Genomic DNA, 19,894 nt, shown 5'->3' on the forward strand with positions numbered 1-19,894 from the left:
AAAAAATATTATTATTTGTGTTCTAATTATTCTTGGAATTAAAAATAGTATTATTTGTGTTATGAATATTATTATTTTTTACTATAATCAAATGAATATTATTATTTTTTATTATAATCAAAAGTATTAATATTAAAAATATTATCTTTTGTGTTATAAATATTGAAAAACATTAAAAATATTATCTTTTGTGTTATAAATATTATCATTTTTATAATAATTAATATCATTAATAAAATAATTACTAAATTAGAAAAAAAATTATTGTTAATATTGAAAAATAACCATAGATTTGATTTGAAAGGTAAAATTTAAAATTATTATTATTATTATCATCATCATTAATAAATTTTAAAAAAACTATTATTACTATCTAAGAAAAATCACGTGGCGCTTGGGCTCCTGCCTCTGTGCTAGGCACACTGCAGCGCACACGTGGCGTTTGGGCTCCTGCCTCATTGCTGGGCACATCGCAGCGCACATGTGGCGCTTGGGCTACCTACTTGGGAGCTGGGCATCCCGACGCACATGTGGTGCTTGCCCTACGGTGGGAGTGAGCCATGCATGTTCTCCACTTGGGGAAACCTGACGTTTGGGTCATGGCGCTGGACCCAAGAGGAATGGGTCTAGCGTTAGGACCCACGATCAATGGGTCGTGCGTAAGGACCCATTTTTATTGGGTTATTCATCAAGACACAAAGTTCCTAGGTCATAGGATTCTAAATATTATTATTTATTTTAGAAATATTATTATTTTTATTATAATTAATATTATTAATAAAATAATTAATAAATTTGAAAGAAAATATTTTTTATTAAAATAAAAAGTGAGCTGGCGGCACATTATTATTAAAAATATTCAACAATTCTAAGTATTAATATAAAAAAATTATAATTTGCATTGTAAATATTATTATTATTCTTATAATACAAAGTATTCATATAAAAAAATATTATTATTTGTGTTATAAATATTATTATTTTTCTTATAATTCAAGATATTCATATTAAAATATTATTATTTGTGTTCGAAATATTTTTTTATATATTTCAATGTATTCATATCAAATATATTATTATTTGTATTTGTGTTATAATATTATTATTTTTATAATAATTCAAAGTTTTAATATAAAAAAATATTATCATTTATGCTCTAAATATTCTTGGAATTAAAAATAGTATTATTTGTGTTATGAATATTATTAGTTTTTACTATAATCAAAAGAATTAATATTAAAAATATTATCTTTTATGTTATAAATATTATTATTTTTATAATAATGAATATTATTAATAAAATAATTACTAAATTATAAAAAAATTATTCTTAATATTAAAAAACAACCATAAATTTGATTTGAAAAATAAAATTAAAAATTACTATTACTATTAGTATTATCACTAATAAATTTTAAAAAACTATTATTATTATTAAAGAAAAATCACGTGAAGATACGTATTGCTTGGGCTCCTACTGGACACATCTTTACACAAACATGGTGCATGAACTACCTGCGTGTAGGCTGGAATTCTGAATGTTGCAAAACCCAACATAATTTTAGGTTGCCTGTACAGGATTCAAAATAGACTTAGATTCTTTACGTGGGACAAACTTTTTTGTGAAAATACGACGAGTCATGTAACTAAAATCCGGCGACAACGTTTTTAACAGAGGGAACGCGTTATATAAATTAACTAGTTACATAACCCGTATGATGCTGCAGTTTATTTTTTTTATATAAAAAATATAAAAAAAAAATTAAAATTTAAAAGTTTTAAGTTTTTTTGCAAAGCTATACCCAAGAATTTTAAGTTTGACTGCAACGCCTGATCTAAGAGTAATATTTATAATATTAATAATAACATTAAACTTGCATGATCCAAGTTTAAGTGAGCCTGACTGCAACACCGGACCCAAGAATATTGGATGTTGGTCTGATTATAAGGTCGTGTCATAAAAGTATAATAATTAAATAGATTAATTAAAAAGAAAAAAACAAATAAAAAAAACCAACATAAAGAAAAAAACTAATGAAGAAAAAGAAAAAAAAATATGAATTAATTGGATTAACCCTTCAAACTAGGTTAACCCGTAAAACCTGGAATTCGCGTCATGAAAATTTGATAACTAAATAGAAAAAAAAATTAACGGGTTTACCCAGAATTAATTGGGTTAACCCATCAAACCAAGTTAACTCGTCAAACCCAGGATGCGTGTCATGAAAGTCTGATAATTAAATAGAAAGAAATTTAACATTAACAAACTAAACTAAACGAAAAAAAATTAATTAAAAAGTAAAAAAATTCGAGTTGACTCGTCAAATCAGGTTAACCCATCAAATCCGGGATCCGTATCATGAAAATTTGATAACTAAATAAAAAAAATTTAATATTAACAAACTAAATCAAACAAAAAAAATTTCATTAAAAAAACCAAAAAATAAATAAAAACAAAAAAAAACAACAGTTCTATAATATAATATAATAATAATAATAATATAATATATTAATAAGTGAAAGGCGTGGGGAATCTACAGTGATTTCCCCACGCCTTTTATAATATAACTAGCTTTGATACCCGCGCGATGCCGCAGGTTATTTTTTTATATAAAAAATATTTTAAAAAATAAAAATTTAAAAATTTTGGGTTTTTTTGCAAAGTTATACCCAAGAATCTTGGGTTTGACTGTAACACCTGACCTAAGAGTAATATTTATAATATTAATAATAAAATTAAACTTGCATGACCCAAGTTTAAGTGAGTCTGGTTGCAACACCAGATCTAAGAATACTGGATATGGGCCTGGCTTTAAGGTCGTGTCATAAAAGTGTGATAATTAAATAGATTAATTAAAAAAAACAAAGAAAAAAAATTAACAGGAAGGAAAAAACTAATGAAGAAAAAAAAAAAAGAACATTGGGGAAAATTTTAAAAAAAAGTGGGGGAAAAACACTGTAGCCAAACAAAAACCATGTAAGGGAAACACTGTAGTAATCCATAGTGTTTTTTTTTTAAAAAGCTACAAAGCTAATCTCTCAACCAGCTCAATATATAAAAAAAAACCGACAAAGGCTATCTAAAAAAAGAAGAAGTCAATTTTGGGTAAAAGAAATGAAAAAAAAATATACAAAAAAGGAAACAAAAGCGGAAAAAAAACACGTGGGGAAAGCTACAGTGTTGAGTCTGGTTGCAACACCGGATCTAAGAATACTGGATATGGGTCTGGCTTTAAGGTCGTGTCATAAAAGTGTGATAATTAAATAGATTAATTAAAAAAAACAAAGAAAAAAAATTAACAGGAAGGAAAAAACTAATGAAGAAAAAAAAAAGAACATTGGGGAAAATTTAAAAAAAAAGTGGAGGGGAAACACTGTAGCCAAACAAAAACCATGTAAGGGAAACACTGTAGTAATCCATAGTGTTTTTTTTAAAAAAAGCTACAAAGCTAATCTCTCAACCAGCTCAATATATAAAAAAAAAACCGACAAAGGCTATCTAAAAAAAGAAGAAGTCAATTTTGGGTAAAAGAAATGAAAAAAAAATATACAAAAAAGGAAACAAAAGCGGAAAAAAAACACGTGGGGAAAGCTACAGTGTTTTAAAGAAAAAGACAAAAAAACTAAATTTTCAACCAACTCAATAGTAAAAAAATAAAATCAACAAAAATAATTCTGAAAAAAAACAAAACAAAAAAAAAGAAAATATGTAAAAATTGACAATTTTAAAAAAAAAACATATAGGGAAAGCTAAAGCTAGATTATCAGCCAGCTCAATATTGAAAAAATAAATTCGATAAAGATAATTTTTTAAAAAAATATATGGGGAAACACTGCAGCAAAACAAAAACTATATAGGGGAAACACTATAGCAATCCATATTGTTTTTTTTTTTAAAAAAACTACAAAGCTAAATTCTCAACCAACTTAATATAAAAAAATAAAATCTACAAAGACCATTTTGAAAAAAAAAAAGAATAAAAGAATCATAAAAAAAAACAATGTATGAGAATCTTATAGCAATCCACAATATTTTAAAGAAAAAAACTACATAGTTAAATTTTCAACCAACTCAATATTTTAAAAAATTAACAAAGATAATTTTGAAACAAATTTTTTTTTTAAAAAAAAAAGAAACAAAAAAAAGAAGAAGAAATCAATTTTGGGTAAAAAAAGCAAAAAAAAACCTGCTAAAAAAAATCAAACCTGCTACAGTGAAACCATTTTGAAAAAAAAAAAGAATAAAGAAATAATAAAAAAAAGAAAATAATGTATGAGAATATTATAGGAATCCACAATGTTTTAAAGAAAAAAACTACATAGTTAAATTTTTAACCAGCTCAATATTTAAAAAAATTAGCAAAGATAATTTTGAAACAAAAATTTTTTTTTTAAAAAAAATAAAACAAAGAAGAAGAAATCAATTTTGGGTAAAAAAAAAAAGCAAAGAAAAACATGTAAAAAAAAACAAAAGAAAAAAAAAATCTGCTACAGTGAATATTCCACGTGTTTTAGAGTTCTTTAATTCAGAAGAAGGATTCAATTAACATTTAAATTGTTAGAAGGGTGTTGTTAACCAATTGCATGTAACGTAGGGACCGTATGTGAGGTGTTATCAACCAAGGGAGAAAAATAAATAACGCGGTTCTGGATGTGCTGCTGCTTTATCTCTCGGGAAAATTTTGGTCAGGAGGCGAGGGGTTAAGCTTCGGGCACACGTGTCCGTAACCATTAAGACGACGCCACGAATACAAGTTAAAAAAGACAACTGTCAAATAAAATCCTTCCAAGCATCAACCAAAATTTCTTCCAACACGAGAGAAAGAGTCTGTAAAGACTTGATTTCTTTTAATCAGAGGATCGAGATCTCCTTTTCTCTCTTCAAGCAGCTATGTACAAGTTCTGGTATTCCCCCCCCTCTCTATCTGGGGATTTGATAGATTAATCTGAATTTCTAGGGATTTGATTTGATTTGATTTGATTATGTTGTTGTTGTTGTTGTTGTTGTTGTTATCATACCGTGAAAATGGTTTTTATTTATACAATTATTGTGCTGAAATCCTGATTGATTGATGGTTTTGTGTTTTTTTCTGTTCATTTTCCTACAGGGGTTCTAAGGAACAACAAGAGCAGGCGCGTCCACAAGATGTTAATCCTGCACAATCTTGGTACCCTCCATCTGTAGTTACTTCTCCTTCTTCTTCACGCCCTGCAACACCAACTAGTAGCTCTTCTAGTTTCCACAGCTTACAAAGGCCTACTGAACGCCCACTCTCTCCTTCACCTGCTGAAGCTGCAGCCATTATTACTCTTTTGAAGGACAAGAGGTTTGTTGTTTAGATGGGATAAACTTACTGCATGCTATTCTCTACCTGATATGCTCATAATGTTCTAAATCCCTTTTCATCTGCATCTGTGTTTTAGCCAATATCAAGGCAAAGCTTTTATGTTTTTTTTCTCTGAATCTCTTAGTTAGCTTTCTTTAAGGTTTTTCTCTCCCATGATTTTTTTATTGTTCTATCTTGTAATGTTAGTTGCTACATCGAGGTATGGAGCTTTGATAAATATTGCCGCCTTTATAGACAACAATTTCTTTTACCAAAATGAATAAAAGTAATTAAAGAAAACGTTACGCACTTGTTTCTGTAAACATATGAAGGAGGAGAGTTTAAGTCTGTGTCTTTGGTGGGAATGTGAATGTTTTCGATCAAAATAGATAATTGCCTCTGTAGCCTGGGAGAATTAATACAGGTAATCTGATTGCATTACAAGATGTCGTGTTTTGTTCATTTTCTAACTACTTGTTTTCTTTGAAATTATGTCTAGTGTTGATGAGCTACGGAAGCTATTGTCTGATAAGGATGCATACCATCAATTTTTACTTTCACTTGACCAGGTTAAAATTCAAAACAATGTAAGTTAAGCTAATTCCTTCCTTTTTTCCCATTATCTGCATTTACAATTAATTTTACCCCTTGAGTGGTGTGGGTTAAACACTAGTGGACTCAATTCAAATTGGTAGGATCAGAAAAGCCTAGTTACCTGCTGGTATTGCCTTCTTGCCCTCATCTTGCTGTTTGTTTCTAGGGATCTCATTTTCCAAGGAACTTGCAATATTCTTTGTTGATTCTTTAAATGATCAATTGAAGAAGTGATGACTGAACAGTAGTTAGTAAATGGAGTAATAGAGATCATTTTGTCTTTCACTAGATCTTCAGATTTTGAGAATTGTCTAACATTATTACCAGTTAGGAGAAGTGGATGAAAATTTCAAACAATTTCCTCTGCTTGGATACTTTAACAAGGAGATAAATGGAGGTAAGAAACAAAATTAATGATTATAATTTCCCTCTCGATTCACTTCTTATTGCTCTTGAAAATTATGCCTCATTTGTAACTGACTCTGAATATACACAAGGAACAAGCCACCTTCTATTGTAAATTTATCTCACTTCTCTGTATCTTTACAGCATCCAAATTATTCCAGCCAAATGAACTTTGCTTTTTTTCATTTCTCTTCTTGTGTCCTTAGTTTTAGCCCCATCCCCTGCCACTCACTTACTCAATTAGTCGATTATTATCATTCTGGTAGGTATGCAAATAGACTTAGCTTCCTCTTCCTTTTTCAGAATCAAAAGTGAAGATGATGATGTAATCACAAGGAATAACACTGTTTGTGTATCTGTAGAATAAACTGCAAAATTTGCAGTTATAGACTTAAGAGTAGCTTTGTTCCCATGGTAACAAGTCAGGCACATATGTAAATTCAGAAATGCGTGCTCATACAAACATGGTCTCATACCCAAGGAAGCATGTAGGCATTCGTCAAATGAGAATAAATCACCTGACTTGTGTTTTCTTGAAGTGATTGGATACTTACGTGTGCTTTTCTGAACTGCACCATAACTGCAACTAAAAATGCAAAACTGCCATGTCTTTTGCATGATATTAAGTCATACCTTTGTTTCCTTAGTCTTGCAAGAAGAGGGGGAAATCAAAACTCATCTTCCCCTTCCCACCTTTGGGAAACTCCGCATTCTTGTTTGTGACTGCTTCTTTTGCTGTTTCCATCAGATAAGAGATGAGCTTTGCAAGGAAACTCTGCAGCTTGCCAGTAAGTTGCTGGAGCCTTTTATTGAAATATTTAAAGTGGTTTAGCTATAAATGCATGAACTAATGCCATCTAATTGTTTTTTATGTATAGGAGAGAACTTGGAGAAAGAGCCACGCATAATGGAGCTAAGAAATCAAGTGAGGTTTTGTGCCGTTTGTCATTTCCATGCTTGCTTGTTTAATCTAATGCATTGACTTGAAACCATTTTTCCTTTTCTCGTGTGCTCAGTGCAGGATAATTCGGACAACTGAGCTGGCTGCTGCTCAGGAAAAACTAAATGAGCTAGAAAAACAGAAAGAAGAGTTGTTGAGGTCCTGCTCTCCCGCCTCCATCCTGCAAAGGCTACAAGGTACACTTTGAAATTAAAGTCGGTCCATTTGAAGGCTCAAAACATATGGTAAAATGAGAAATGAAAGGCATTTTCTTAGGTATGATCTGAATATATGTTCCTCATCTGCAGAGGCAATGAATAAGACAGAGGAGGAATCAGACGCCTTCCATAGGCAGTTCCTTGATAAGGAGATAGATCTTGGGGCTTTTGTGCAGAAGTACAAAAAACTCCGTACCACCTATCACAAACGAGCACTCATCCATCTTGCAGCAAAAGCATCTCCGACTGGGTGACCTGTATTTGAATGTATACAAGTACACTGAGATCACATGTTAACTTGTTTGTGTAGTAGATTCATATATTCTGATGTACTTTCGACATGGTGGTGTATCATTCGCTCATTATATTTTTTCAGTATGTTCGTGTATCATTTGTTATTAGTTTTTGGTGCGATTCTGTCTCTCTGCTCACCAATTTTATCAGTTTCAACAAATACTTAAGGGAACTACCAAAATAAATAATAATTTGTGTTTGTAAAGGGATTTTAAAGCTCATGAAGGTTTCCTATGTTTTTCCTACCCTTGTGGGAGATGTTCAGTAGAGTTTACTATTTCTGTCTGTATATTTTTTGTCACGAATGATTTCTCTCTCACGTTGAAACGATTAGAACAAATTCGTCAGACCCTGTTATAAGTAACAAAAGTTATTGACTCTGAATATGCTTAGCTTCTGGGAACTTAAAGAAGGATAGGTAAAGACTGGTCTTTGGCCTGGTTACAAAATTATAGCAGTCAAGTTCCACCCATCTTTTATCATCACGCAAGCAGATACCGGTATCTGGCCTGGTTATTAGTGGTTTCAACTTCTAAATCCTTTACTGCAGGGTCAAATCCTTGCAGAAACTAGATGTGCTTGACAAATTATATTGGGCTCTAGTTGCAGAGGAAGAAGTAAAAGTACAGTTCAATGGAAATCTCCTTGTGGAAAATAAAACAGGGTCTCTATATTTTGAACATGAAAGAGAGATAGTAGCTCTTAAATTCATCTTCTTTTTGTGCAACTTCGTCAAGGGAAAAAGATGCACTCTAATCATAGCTGTCTCACTCGATCTTGTTAACATTATTTCTCTAACTTCGGTCCATAAACTTGTACCTTCAAGTTTAAGTCTTGCTTTAAGTAAAAATATTGATTTAGACTCGAAAGTCATTTGACTCAAGATAATGTTAAAGAAACAAACTTATACCATATGTTGCTATGTTATTACCAAATATACATATAGTCACCGCATAATCATGTGATAGAAAGTATCCCTTATCTTTCCTACCGAGAATTTGCATTACATGTACTATTATTTGGCCTACAAATAAGTTCACAAATAACCTATGATAACGAAAGATAATAAAGTTGGCTAAGCAAAGAAATGAGCTTCTTGTCAAGGGTACTGATAAATAGAACAGAGATCACTCATGTTCATGAGATCCTACCAATATCAGCAATCAACAGCTCCCAGAAACACTATCTCAGATCCCACTCGGCCAGATAACAAAAGGTCTCATTCTCTTACACGATCTAGTTCTTTTTCCCACTTAAGACCAAACATCTGTCGCCCAAATGGTACGATGAGGTTGTAGCGGAAAACCTGCAGTGCATCATCTACATTCAAGTCATGAGCATATCAACCATACAGAGGAGAATATTTACAGGGACAAGATGAAATAGTAGCAGCAGAAGGAGATGCTCCATTGCCACTAGCTGCACATGGGCATTGACAGAATTGTACCCAAGACAGTGCAACAAATGTTTTAACTTAGTAGAATTAGGACCATCTCCTATAGGAAGTTTCAACCATCTGTAAATGTTAAGCAGCTAAGCATCTACAACTGGGAGACAAACCAAAGGCACGGCGCATCAAGGTTCAACAGCTCCAACTGAGCTAAAGGCCACATGAAATTTAACATTAGGCAGAGATGGGTAACGAAGTGCTGACCTTATTGTTGATATGACGCAGTTGAACTTGCAAAATCTCTGACCCTTCAATCCATTTGGAGTGATCCCCATTGCATTTGCTCATCCAAGCTTTCTTCAATGCTAACCGCCATTCAGATATCTGGTGCCTTATCTCTTTGTTAAGCTCAACCCACTCGGGTGCACATCCATTTTTTGAAAGGATTCTATACAAGGTGTCTTCGGCTGGGTCAGCATGAGAATTCGTACTGAGGTTAAGGGGTTTTCCTCTCCCTGGTAAATTCTCAAATTGGCCTTCTTCCATTGAGTGCCATATTCTTTGCTCTACAACGTTGATAATGTCCGTTTCTGACCTGTCCAAATGACAACCAGACATCATATTCCAGAATCATGACAATCAAATTGGAAAAGGAAGAAGAAGAAAGAAAGAGAGATCTTTGGTAGGATAATAGCAATTATGTGCCATCAACCAGCAATTCTTTGGTGAACTGAGCTAAGATTTTCAAGTACAATGAGATAGGAGGTAAAGTTGAAAGGCCACTGATGCTGCTGAGCCAAGCACTCGCATACTCTAATAATTAAAGGAAGAAGCAGCCTGAGCCTGTGCGTAAAAATCCTAAGCGCACAGGAAATGTGGCAGTGTGATAAACCCCCCAAGCGCATATAGTTTTTCTACAACATTTGCTAGTTCTTTTGTTAACCCCAAGCACCCCCTGCATCGCCGTGACAAGGCACAATTCTTTGATGGAGCATTGAATGTAGAACAAAGTAGAAAGCAGTAGTAGTTGTAATACAGAATCTCAGCACTTTTTAAGTCCAAATTAATAAAAGAACTCAAAACAACGGATTTTATTTTCCTACAGCCAAATAATAATAATAATAATAATAAAAGAGAGCATGAATTGTTAGTATTACAAATAATAAAAGCAGGCAGAAGAGAGCATGAAGGAACTAACCTAACAGAGTTGCGTTGGCCACGGAGTTCAGGAGGGAGCTTGCGGTCATTGACAGCGTCAATTACAGCTGATAGACGTTCTTCTTCCCTTATCTTCTTGTCCTTATCACCATCAATTTTGGGAATGGAAGAAGACGATGCCGCCCTCCAAAAGATGGCTGACTTCTTATTATTATTTGATTTATTAATCAACCATGAAGACAAGACAACTTTTCCATTTCTCGCAGAGCGAACCGCCATGGTGGTCATCGCCACACCCACACCCTCCTTGAATACAAATTAAGCTATTTCTTAACTATTAAATTTTAATCTTATTTTATTATTCAAAAAAAATAAAATTGTGCGATTTACACTCTGCCTCGTCAACATGTGTCACCCCTTTTACAGGTGCGACTGGTAAACGGAGCCTGCCTGTCATTGTGTAATCAATTATTAAGATTTATTTTGTACTAAAAACCAAAATTAGATTATTGGTTACAGGAGAGAAATGAAAAACTTAAATAACTGTTTTTGTTTTCAAATTCTCGTGTTTATCTATGAAGAATCTGTCGAACTGAAAAATAATCATAATCTTGTGATCAATTGTTCACAAATCAACTAACCCGTAGTTGTATATATATTCTTAGTGTAGTTTTTTTTGGTCACATTGTTGACATTCAAAACTTTCTGAAATAAAATAAAATAAATAATGAAATTAACACCTAATTATTAAAGAAAATTAAAAATTTTAAATAAATATTTATCTTAGATATTCAAGTGATGGATTCGTTATGCGTCATAGAATATTAACGTCACGCTTATCACATCCTTTCAAATAAAAACTTATCTTTACTATGTATTTTCTTCTAAGTTCATTATATCACACTATTAATCATCTAATTTTATTTCTAATTTTATTTTGGATTTATTTTAAAAAAACAGTGTTGGTCTCTAAGAGTCGGAGATTTCTTCGATTTTTTTTAAAATAATATTAATCCCTAAAGATAGGCGATTTTGTCGGTTTTGATAATTTTGATATTAATCCCTAAAAATAACTTTCATAACCATACACACACCCCTGTTGTCTTTCTTAATGAGCGTTTTCCACCAAAAAACACTTTCCCTTCTCCAACCCAACACTGCAATAACCCATAATATTCCTCATAATAACCCAATTTTGGATCCTCAAAAATTATTTTATAAAAAATACAGCTATCATAACCCAATTTTAGATCCTCCAAAAGACTTTATTCATCCCGTCTTGTTTTATAAAAAAAACATTTTTTTCTTCTTTTTTTCAAAAATCCAAAAGAATAAAAAATTTAAAATTCAAAAATATTTTCGAGGCACGAGGAGATAAGTCATTGAGCCACACAATAGACCAAAATGCTAGAAGAATAGCTAAATTGAGGATATTTTCACAATATAGGATGAAGAAAGAAAGAAAATTGAGGTTGAAATCCAGACATGACTAAAAGAATTAATTAAATCTAAGGATTTTATTAAACTTCTAAAATGTTTAATTGACTTATTCAATGACTTTAATTGAAGAGAAATTAAGTTTGAAAATCATTTGGGCAAAAATTGAAAGAATCAATTAAGTTTAAAGACTTAATTAAACTTTTAATGGGTTTTATGGATTTAATCACGAACTCAATTGAAGAAAATCATGTTTGGAGGCCTAATTAGGATTAATTCACAAAGATTGAAAGATTAGAAACACAATTTAAACTTAGAAAGGCTAAATTGGTGCCAACAGGGGTTCAATTGAGATAAATTTAAATATTAAAGGTTGATTAATGGTCAAATTGAATAATTTCAAAATCAAGGATCAAAGTGCAGAAGGTGCATGAGTTCAGGGGTTGAAATTAATAAAATTAAGGGTCAATTTGAAAGAAATTAAAAATTTGATGGTTGATAGGGTTCAAATTGCGTAATCTAGAAACCCAAGATTAAGTTGTAAAAGGTACTTAAACTAAAGGATTTTAATCAAGGTTTTCAGTGTGCAATTGCAAAAATTGAGAAGTTTCAGGATCAATTAAGGATGTATATGCTAAAATTGGAAAAGTAAGGATTGAATTGAAATTTTTTTAAAATTCAGTTTAAAAACCTTATTTTGTAGGGTTTAAATGATTGACATATCACTCAATTTAGTGAAGAAATGAGTGACACACCATTTTGTCCTTATGTCTTCTTCTTTAACCAAGAAGGCTAATAGAGATGCCACCTTGAAATGAATGAATGTAGTAACTTCGACCACCTTAAAGGCTCCAACCACTACCATTCGACTGAGAAACATCTTCACTATAAGGATCAACTACTCCCATCAAACATTTACTTCCTATTTGCTTCAACAAAATCGACAATGTTTTGTTCCTAATCAGTCACCCCTACATCAACAGATTCAAGTTAATCGAGGGCCAACCTTCCAATCAATGAATGTGAAGTTCTAGACCTCTAAATCAAGTGTGGTTTGTTCCTAATGATAGATTCACATCCCCTCTACAATGTTTAGGTCTAGCAATGATATGTTTATGGCTCAATCTCCACAATTATCTTGACAAAGTACTTAACCCAATCATTTATGATTGAAGAAAAATTCCCAATGACATAGAAAGCTCCAAAGTTATTTTTTCATGTTTGATTTCAGTTTACAAGAGGACAAAAAGAGGACTTGACACCACTTATTTTGAAGAGAAAGGTTTTGGAAGAGAAAGGATGAGATTATTCCATATAACCGCTAAGAAAAACCACCATGCTTTTGCAATTTCTGGTTTTTCTTTGCTTATAAAAGGGCATCTGTTCTTGAGTAAAAAGGAGGTGGATTTGGATAGAGATAAATAATAGAGAGAAACAGAGAGGAAATTAAAAAGAAAACAAAGAAGTATTCTCGAATACATAGACAAAAGTAAAACAAATCATATGAAAAATTGAAGGAGAAAATAAGAAAAGAAGAAGTTCATACAAGCTAAAGAGTTGAAAGTAAGAGAAAAAAAAGTAACAAAATCCATAAAAAGAAAGCTACATTATTCAACAAGGTAAACCTAAAATTTTGGTAAGATGGTGTAGCCCAATAGGCACACCTCTCTTTTAATGTCTTCCATGTTAATATTTTTGTTTGTTTATTATTGTTTTTGTTGATTTCATTTCATTTTAAAAGCTATGTTTAACATATTATTATTCTCGGATGTGATATGCATTTGTTAAGAAAATAAATTCAAAAATGGTTTTGAGTATATAACTTGCTGATTTTTTACTGTTAAATCATGTGTTAGTATACTTAAATGTTTGTTTTTAATGTCTTAAAGTTAAGTTTAATTATTTGGTTTCCTTATATATATATATATATATATATATATATATATATGTTAAGACCTTTTATTGGTCAAGATAATGACTGCAAATTGTTTTTGGTGTGTTATTAAAAGTAATAAGGCTAAGTTCATGTTAAGTTTGGGTTATGAATGATTGCTAGGTCAGTATAACAGTGTTTTTTAAAAAAATGTTTATGAAGTTTTGAAAATGAGGTACTATTGCATTCTTTTCTATGTTTTTTTTAAGAAGTTTTGTTGTTTAGAGGGGTTGTCATTAGTATTCTAAATTTAGGTCTACCATGTTTAGACCTTATTTCTGGGTTTTTATGCATCTATATAGGTTTAGAGGGGTTGTCATAAGTATTCTAAAGTCAGGTCTACCATGTTTAGACCTTATTTCTGAGTTTGTCTATATAGGTTTTGGTTGGTTATTGTCTATTTTTAGGTTGTCTTTGAATTTAAAATTTTTGAAAAAAAAAAAGCCAAAGTGGCTTCTTTCTCTTTAAAATGACTAACAACCAGTGATCCTTTTCTTCCAAAAAAAACCCGCTTCCCTTTTATATAACCATCAGTCACCACAAGTAACCACCAACACTATACCACACTGACTACCACTTTTAATAGCCTCTCTTTCATCCTTTTTTTATATACCAACTTATGGTTGCCACCATACATAAACCAGCTTATCTTATTCTTCAACTCGTGACAATCACATGGACCCATCTCCACTATAATTTCCAATCAAAACTGACCCCAAAAACATATCTAAATCAATCTAGGAACAACCTCTATACCATTTCTAGCAACCCATAAAAACATTAAACCTGACGCTGCCTTTTTCATCCAGTTATGGCAACTGAAAAGAAGCAGCCCACCACAAATCATAACCATTATTTCCTCTTTTACTGAATCAGCTTGTGAACACACCCATACCATTAAACAACCAGCAATTAAAGGAAAATAAACCGAGAGATAATAAGAGAGAGAAAAACATCTATGAAGATGATATAATATCAAAACTATTTGTGTGGATTTATGTTTTTTACAAGTGATGATGAATCTCACCACTGGCATAAACGTGAAGAGGAAAATGAGATATATCTAATTTCACCAAGTGTCGACCTTCTATGAATGGCAGCACATGTGCTCACATGCTAGCAGTGATAGTGATGTATGGAACTCATAGGCCAGCACTGTTCCTGCAACACCAACTTGCTCCCAATAGCTTATTTGTTTGATCTCAATAGCTCCAATATGCTTCTAACATTTTGGAAGGTTCATTTCAGATTTTGGATGATTTTTGAAGTGTTGTGATTATTATTTGATATTTGATAATGACGTTGTAATTATGTATAATTGTAAGGTGTGTGAGTTAATCAATAAAGGGTGTGTGTGTGTGTAAGGTGTGTGAGTTAATCAATGAAGGGTGTGTGTGTGTGTGATGCATAAATTTTATTTTGTTAGTATGTGTTAGATAAATAAATAAAAGAAAAATGAGATTAAAAAAATTAACTATTTGTTTTAACTTGCATTATGGCCAAGTCCTAAAAAAATAATTTTATGCACATTTTTTTTTTCATAAAAAGGAAAGATAAAAAGAAAAACATTTGTTTACATAATATTGTATATTTCAAAAACAAGAAAATTCAAAGAAACAATTTTTGCATGTATGGATTTTATAAAAAGTTTGTATAAATCCATTAGAACTTGACCTAAATTTTAAAAACACCAAAAAACCAATATGTTCGTCTTTAATATCAGGATTTACAAACTTACACATAAAACATGTTTCTAATATAAAAAGGGGCAAATTAGGCCTATAATAAATAAAATAACCTTCTTCTCTTTCTCCTTTTCTTTACTTTTAATATTTGAGAATTATAAACTTATAGGTAATACATATTCCTAGTATTAAGGGAAATAAAAACATAAAATATAATAGAATATATTTTTGCTTTATAATGGTTTGGTTTGACCTATAAAGTCATTGTCCACCTTACCGATATGGGTTTGCTTTAACCAATAAACAGACTATTGGTTAAAAAAATACAATAAAGCCTTAGTAATTATTAGACAAATAAACAATGTAACTTACCTTAAGTAAGGTATATTAGGGGTTTTAGTGTCTTTCCTATACATAACTAGTCGCCTTATTCAGTCTTTATAGACTAATTATGATCCCTAGTGACCAAAATACTAGCTGACAATTTCAAACTTTTAAACCATAAAATGACAAGAATTACTTGTTCTTTCCATACTTGAATAAGGTCTGGAAGGATGATTATCGTGATATCATACACACACAATAGAATGACGACTCCACTATAAATATATTTTGGTTGGACTATGCATTTAATTTTAACATGTATTTTATAAATATTGCCCATGCATTGTATATTGAATGTCGATTAATTCCTTCATGCGTCACATGCTTTAATTTTTTTAGAGCACACACAAACTTTTTGGTTAGGTAGGAGATTAACAGTTTACCTTATAATTATAGATCAAGGTTCAGGCTCATAAAATACCAAACTAAAATCTAAGTATTTGCTTGGCAGATCTGAGACCCTTTTGAGGCTAGGTAGAAAACATAACCATGCTCACTTAATAAATTAAATATATCCTTAAGATATACATACCATTTATAAATTGCATCAAAGAAAGCCTAATATGTAGCATCCTAAGTTTTAGGACTTTTAAGTAGCAAATAGTTGTCATATTGATTAGTACTTAAAAGTGCATTTTTATCAAGGTTTTATATCATCATTTTGCACTTAAAGTATCAATAACTCCTTAACTAAAGCATGTTTTATAATAACATATCTAATTATATAAGATACCTTTAATTTATGGTAAATGTTCATCTTAAATGCAAGCCTATCACATAAATAAAAGAATTGATTGATGAGTTGAAGTACTGAAATTGAAAGGACAAAGAGATGGCCAAACTTAGAAAAGAGATGCTGGTGCAGTCCAAACTGGAACACTGTTCTGTAATTGGGTCATATCTGGAGCTGTAGATCTTGGATTTAGGTCCATTTTATATGGATGGAAAGCTAAGACATAGGCCTACAACTTTCATGTGGAGCCCAAGATTTAAAAAGGCCGTTTTCAAGTCCAAATTGTAACAACAATGAAGAAGTCCGAATCTGTCCTGCAGCCCAGACACTGTTCAGTGTTCAGCCCATATCTCGAGTTCTAGAAGTCCAAATGATCTCAAATTTTTACCCTGGAAAGATGAGACAATTTCCTAGAACTTTCATGATTCAAGTTTGTTCAAATTATGACGTCATCAATGACGTTTTTGGCAGACAAGAAGATAAGAATTGTCACCGAGTCAAGATGTACCCACTCATCAATTAGTCAACAAATCAATAGTTTCGAATTTTGGCCTATAAAAGGAGGCATTTGCCATGTATTTAGGCATCTTGGTTTTCAGATCAAGATCATGCTCTTGCTCTCTCTTTATATTTTGTAATGCTTAAGTTTTGCTTATATTAATTTCTTGCTTATGCTTTTCATTTCCTTTCCTTGTTTATTTATGTTTCTTTCTTTCATTATGTCTAGCTAAATTAATTATGTCAAGGTGAAAAGGGTACACTAATGGTGTAAGAATAAGTATAATATAAACTTAACATGGACCTTAATGTTGGATACTAACATGCTTTATATTTGTTATCTTGTTCACTTTTAATACTTTGCTTGTTAAATGGTTAATCTAGATTTTTGTTGTATAACACTTGGTACAACAAATACTTGGCACTTTCATAGCCCATACTGTATGGTATAACCGACACCTGAGCTATGAAAGGAACTTGATTTGTTGTTAACATAAGTTATAATCATGAATGCCTGACAACATTTACAAGTATTAGCATTATTCGAATAAGATAGCTAATGTAATCATGTTAACAATTTATAATCTGATTGGAACCTCCTTGTGTGTGGTTTCCAATTGAATAATAAGGGTTTATACTATACTTGTTTGAAATACCATTAGTGGATCCTCTAACCTTGACATTTGTTGTTATCATTGTTTAATCCTTACATTAATTTTTCATCTCAAAGTTCTCATCAACTTCTTCTTCTTTAGTATTAATATTACTACTATTATTATTACTACTACTATTATTATTACTATTATTAGTATTATTATTATTATTATTATTATTATTATTGTTATTGTTATTCTTGTTACTATTGTTGTTGTTGTATTATTATTGTCTATAATTTATACAATTAACCTCCCTGTGGTTCGACCCCGGTCTTGCCGGGTTATTTATTACTTCGACACTCCTGCACTTGGGAAAAGACATCAATCTTTTGGTCGTGTCAAGTTTTTGGCGCCGTTGCCGGGGAGGTAAATTCTTGTACAAATTATAGTATTTATTTTATTTTCTCTTTTCTCTTTTCTTGTATCTAACTTTGTTTCTTTTGTTTTGTTTCTCTTTCTTTTATTTTCTTCTTCCTTTTATTCTCTTCGTACACGTGCATGAGAGTGTGGTCACGTACATTAAGTGGTAGACTTTGTAGGGTATCCTCATCATTTTCAGAAAATATGGCTGAAGAAGATAACCAATCGCTTCATAATGAGAATAATGAGAATATTCGGGTTAGAACTCTTAGAGACCACATGAATCCCACAAGAACAAGTGCACCATCATGTATAGTTTTTCCTCCTGATGCATCTCATTTTAATTTTAAGACAGGCATTATTCAACTTTTACCATCTTTTCATGGCTTAGATTTAGAAAATCCATACTTGCATTTAAGGAAATTTGAGGAGGTTTGCAACACGTATAATGACTCAAATTGTAGCATGAACACCATTAGATTGAAGCTTTTTCCTTTTTCATTAAAAGATAAAGCTAAAACATGGCTATAAAATTTGAGACCTGGATCCATTCGTGCTTGGGATGAAATGCAACAACAATTTTTAAAGAAGTTTTTTCCATCCCACAGAACAAACTCTTTCAAAAGACAAATCATTACTTTCTCTCAAAAACCAGGAGAAACATTTTATCAATGTTGGGATAGGTATCGAGACTTACTTAATACTTGCCCCCATCATGGTTTTGAAACATGGAGATTAGTTTCACATTTTTATGAAGGGTTAACTCCTAGAGATAGGCAAATGGTTGAATTGATGTGCAATGGAACTTTTGAGGATAAAGACCCTAATGAAGCAATGGAATACCTAGACTTGCTAGCTGAAAATGCGCAAAATTGGGACACCACAGGTACTTATGAGGCACCAAGTAAAACCCAACCTCATACATCTAGTGGAGGTATGTACAACCTTAGGGAAGATCATGACCTCCAAGCCAAGTTTGCATCTTTAGCTAGAAAGGTTGAGGCACTAGAATTAAAAAAGAGTGGTCAACAAAAATCTGTTCAAGACATTGCATGTCAAATCTGTGAAACCAACGAACATTCAATCAATGACTGTCCAACCTTGCCTTCTTTTAAAGAATGTCTCCATGAACAAGCCCATGCATTAAATAGTTTTTAAAGGCTCAACCATAACCCATATTCACAAACATATAACCCTGGTTGGAGAAATCATCCAAATTTCAGTTGGAAGAGTGAGAACAATAATGCTCAAACTTCACAGCCATCGTTTCAAGCACATCATAATTTCCAAAATTCTCATGGATATGCACCTCCTTATGCTCCCCCTCCTAGAAGAAATCTTGAGGAAACATTGCATGTATTTATGGAAAAGCAAGAGGCAATTAACACTCAACTTGCTCAAAGCATGACAGATTTTAAAGATACTCTTGCAAAATTGACATATGCTCTCAGTTTCCAAGAGAAAGGTAAGTTTCCATCTCAACCACAACAAAATCCAAAGGGGCAATACAATGTAAATGCAAGTAGTTCTGGAAGCCAACACATGGATCATGTAAAATTAGTCATCACTCTTCGCAGTGGTAAGGTTATTGAAAAACCCATTCTTGAACCTTGTGAGAATGATGATGAATCAATCTCTGAGGGTAAGGAAAGGGTTGAATCTGATCATTGCAAAGAAACGACTGATTCTCCGCCAGCACTTCCATTTCCTCATGCCATGACTAAACAAAGGAAAGTCAATCACAACTCTGAAATCTTTGAAACTTTCAAACAGGTAAGGATCAATATACCTTTGTTGGATGCTATTAAACAGGTTCCTTCTTATGCTAAATTTTTGAAAGATCTGTGCACTGTGAAGAGAAAACTGAATGTGAAAAAGAAAG

At 31.8% G+C, this 19,894-nt stretch overlaps 2 protein-coding genes across 2 annotated transcripts; one reads left to right on the top strand and one right to left on the bottom strand.

The window, feature by feature from the left end:
* Nucleotides 1-4,676: 4,676 nt before the first annotated feature.
* On the top strand, nucleotides 4,677-7,885 carry LOC133677465 (vacuolar protein-sorting-associated protein 37 homolog 1-like). The gene is made up of 7 exons (XM_062099545.1): nucleotides 4,677-4,905; nucleotides 5,109-5,327; nucleotides 5,827-5,914; nucleotides 7,075-7,114; nucleotides 7,205-7,251; nucleotides 7,343-7,463; nucleotides 7,575-7,885. The coding sequence occupies exons 1-7, from the start codon at nucleotides 4,892-4,894 to the stop codon at nucleotides 7,736-7,738; spliced, it is 693 nt and encodes a 230-aa protein (XP_061955529.1). The 5' UTR covers nucleotides 4,677-4,891; the 3' UTR covers nucleotides 7,739-7,885.
* Nucleotides 7,886-8,668: 783 nt separating this feature from the next.
* LOC133677466 (uncharacterized) lies at nucleotides 8,669-10,735 on the bottom strand. The gene is made up of 3 exons (XM_062099547.1): nucleotides 10,367-10,735; nucleotides 9,433-9,763; nucleotides 8,669-9,084 (listed from the first exon to the last, which is right to left on the bottom strand). Exons 1-3 carry the CDS (start codon nucleotides 10,612-10,614, stop codon nucleotides 8,998-9,000), a joined length of 666 nt encoding a protein of 221 aa, XP_061955531.1. The 5' UTR covers nucleotides 10,615-10,735; the 3' UTR covers nucleotides 8,669-8,997.
* Between the last annotated feature and the right edge of the window lie 9,159 nt (nucleotides 10,736-19,894).

This window comes from Populus nigra, chromosome 17 (assembly GCF_951802175.1).
Source record: "Populus nigra chromosome 17, ddPopNigr1.1, whole genome shotgun sequence".
Lineage (NCBI taxonomy): Eukaryota > Viridiplantae > Streptophyta > Magnoliopsida > Malpighiales > Salicaceae > Populus > Populus nigra.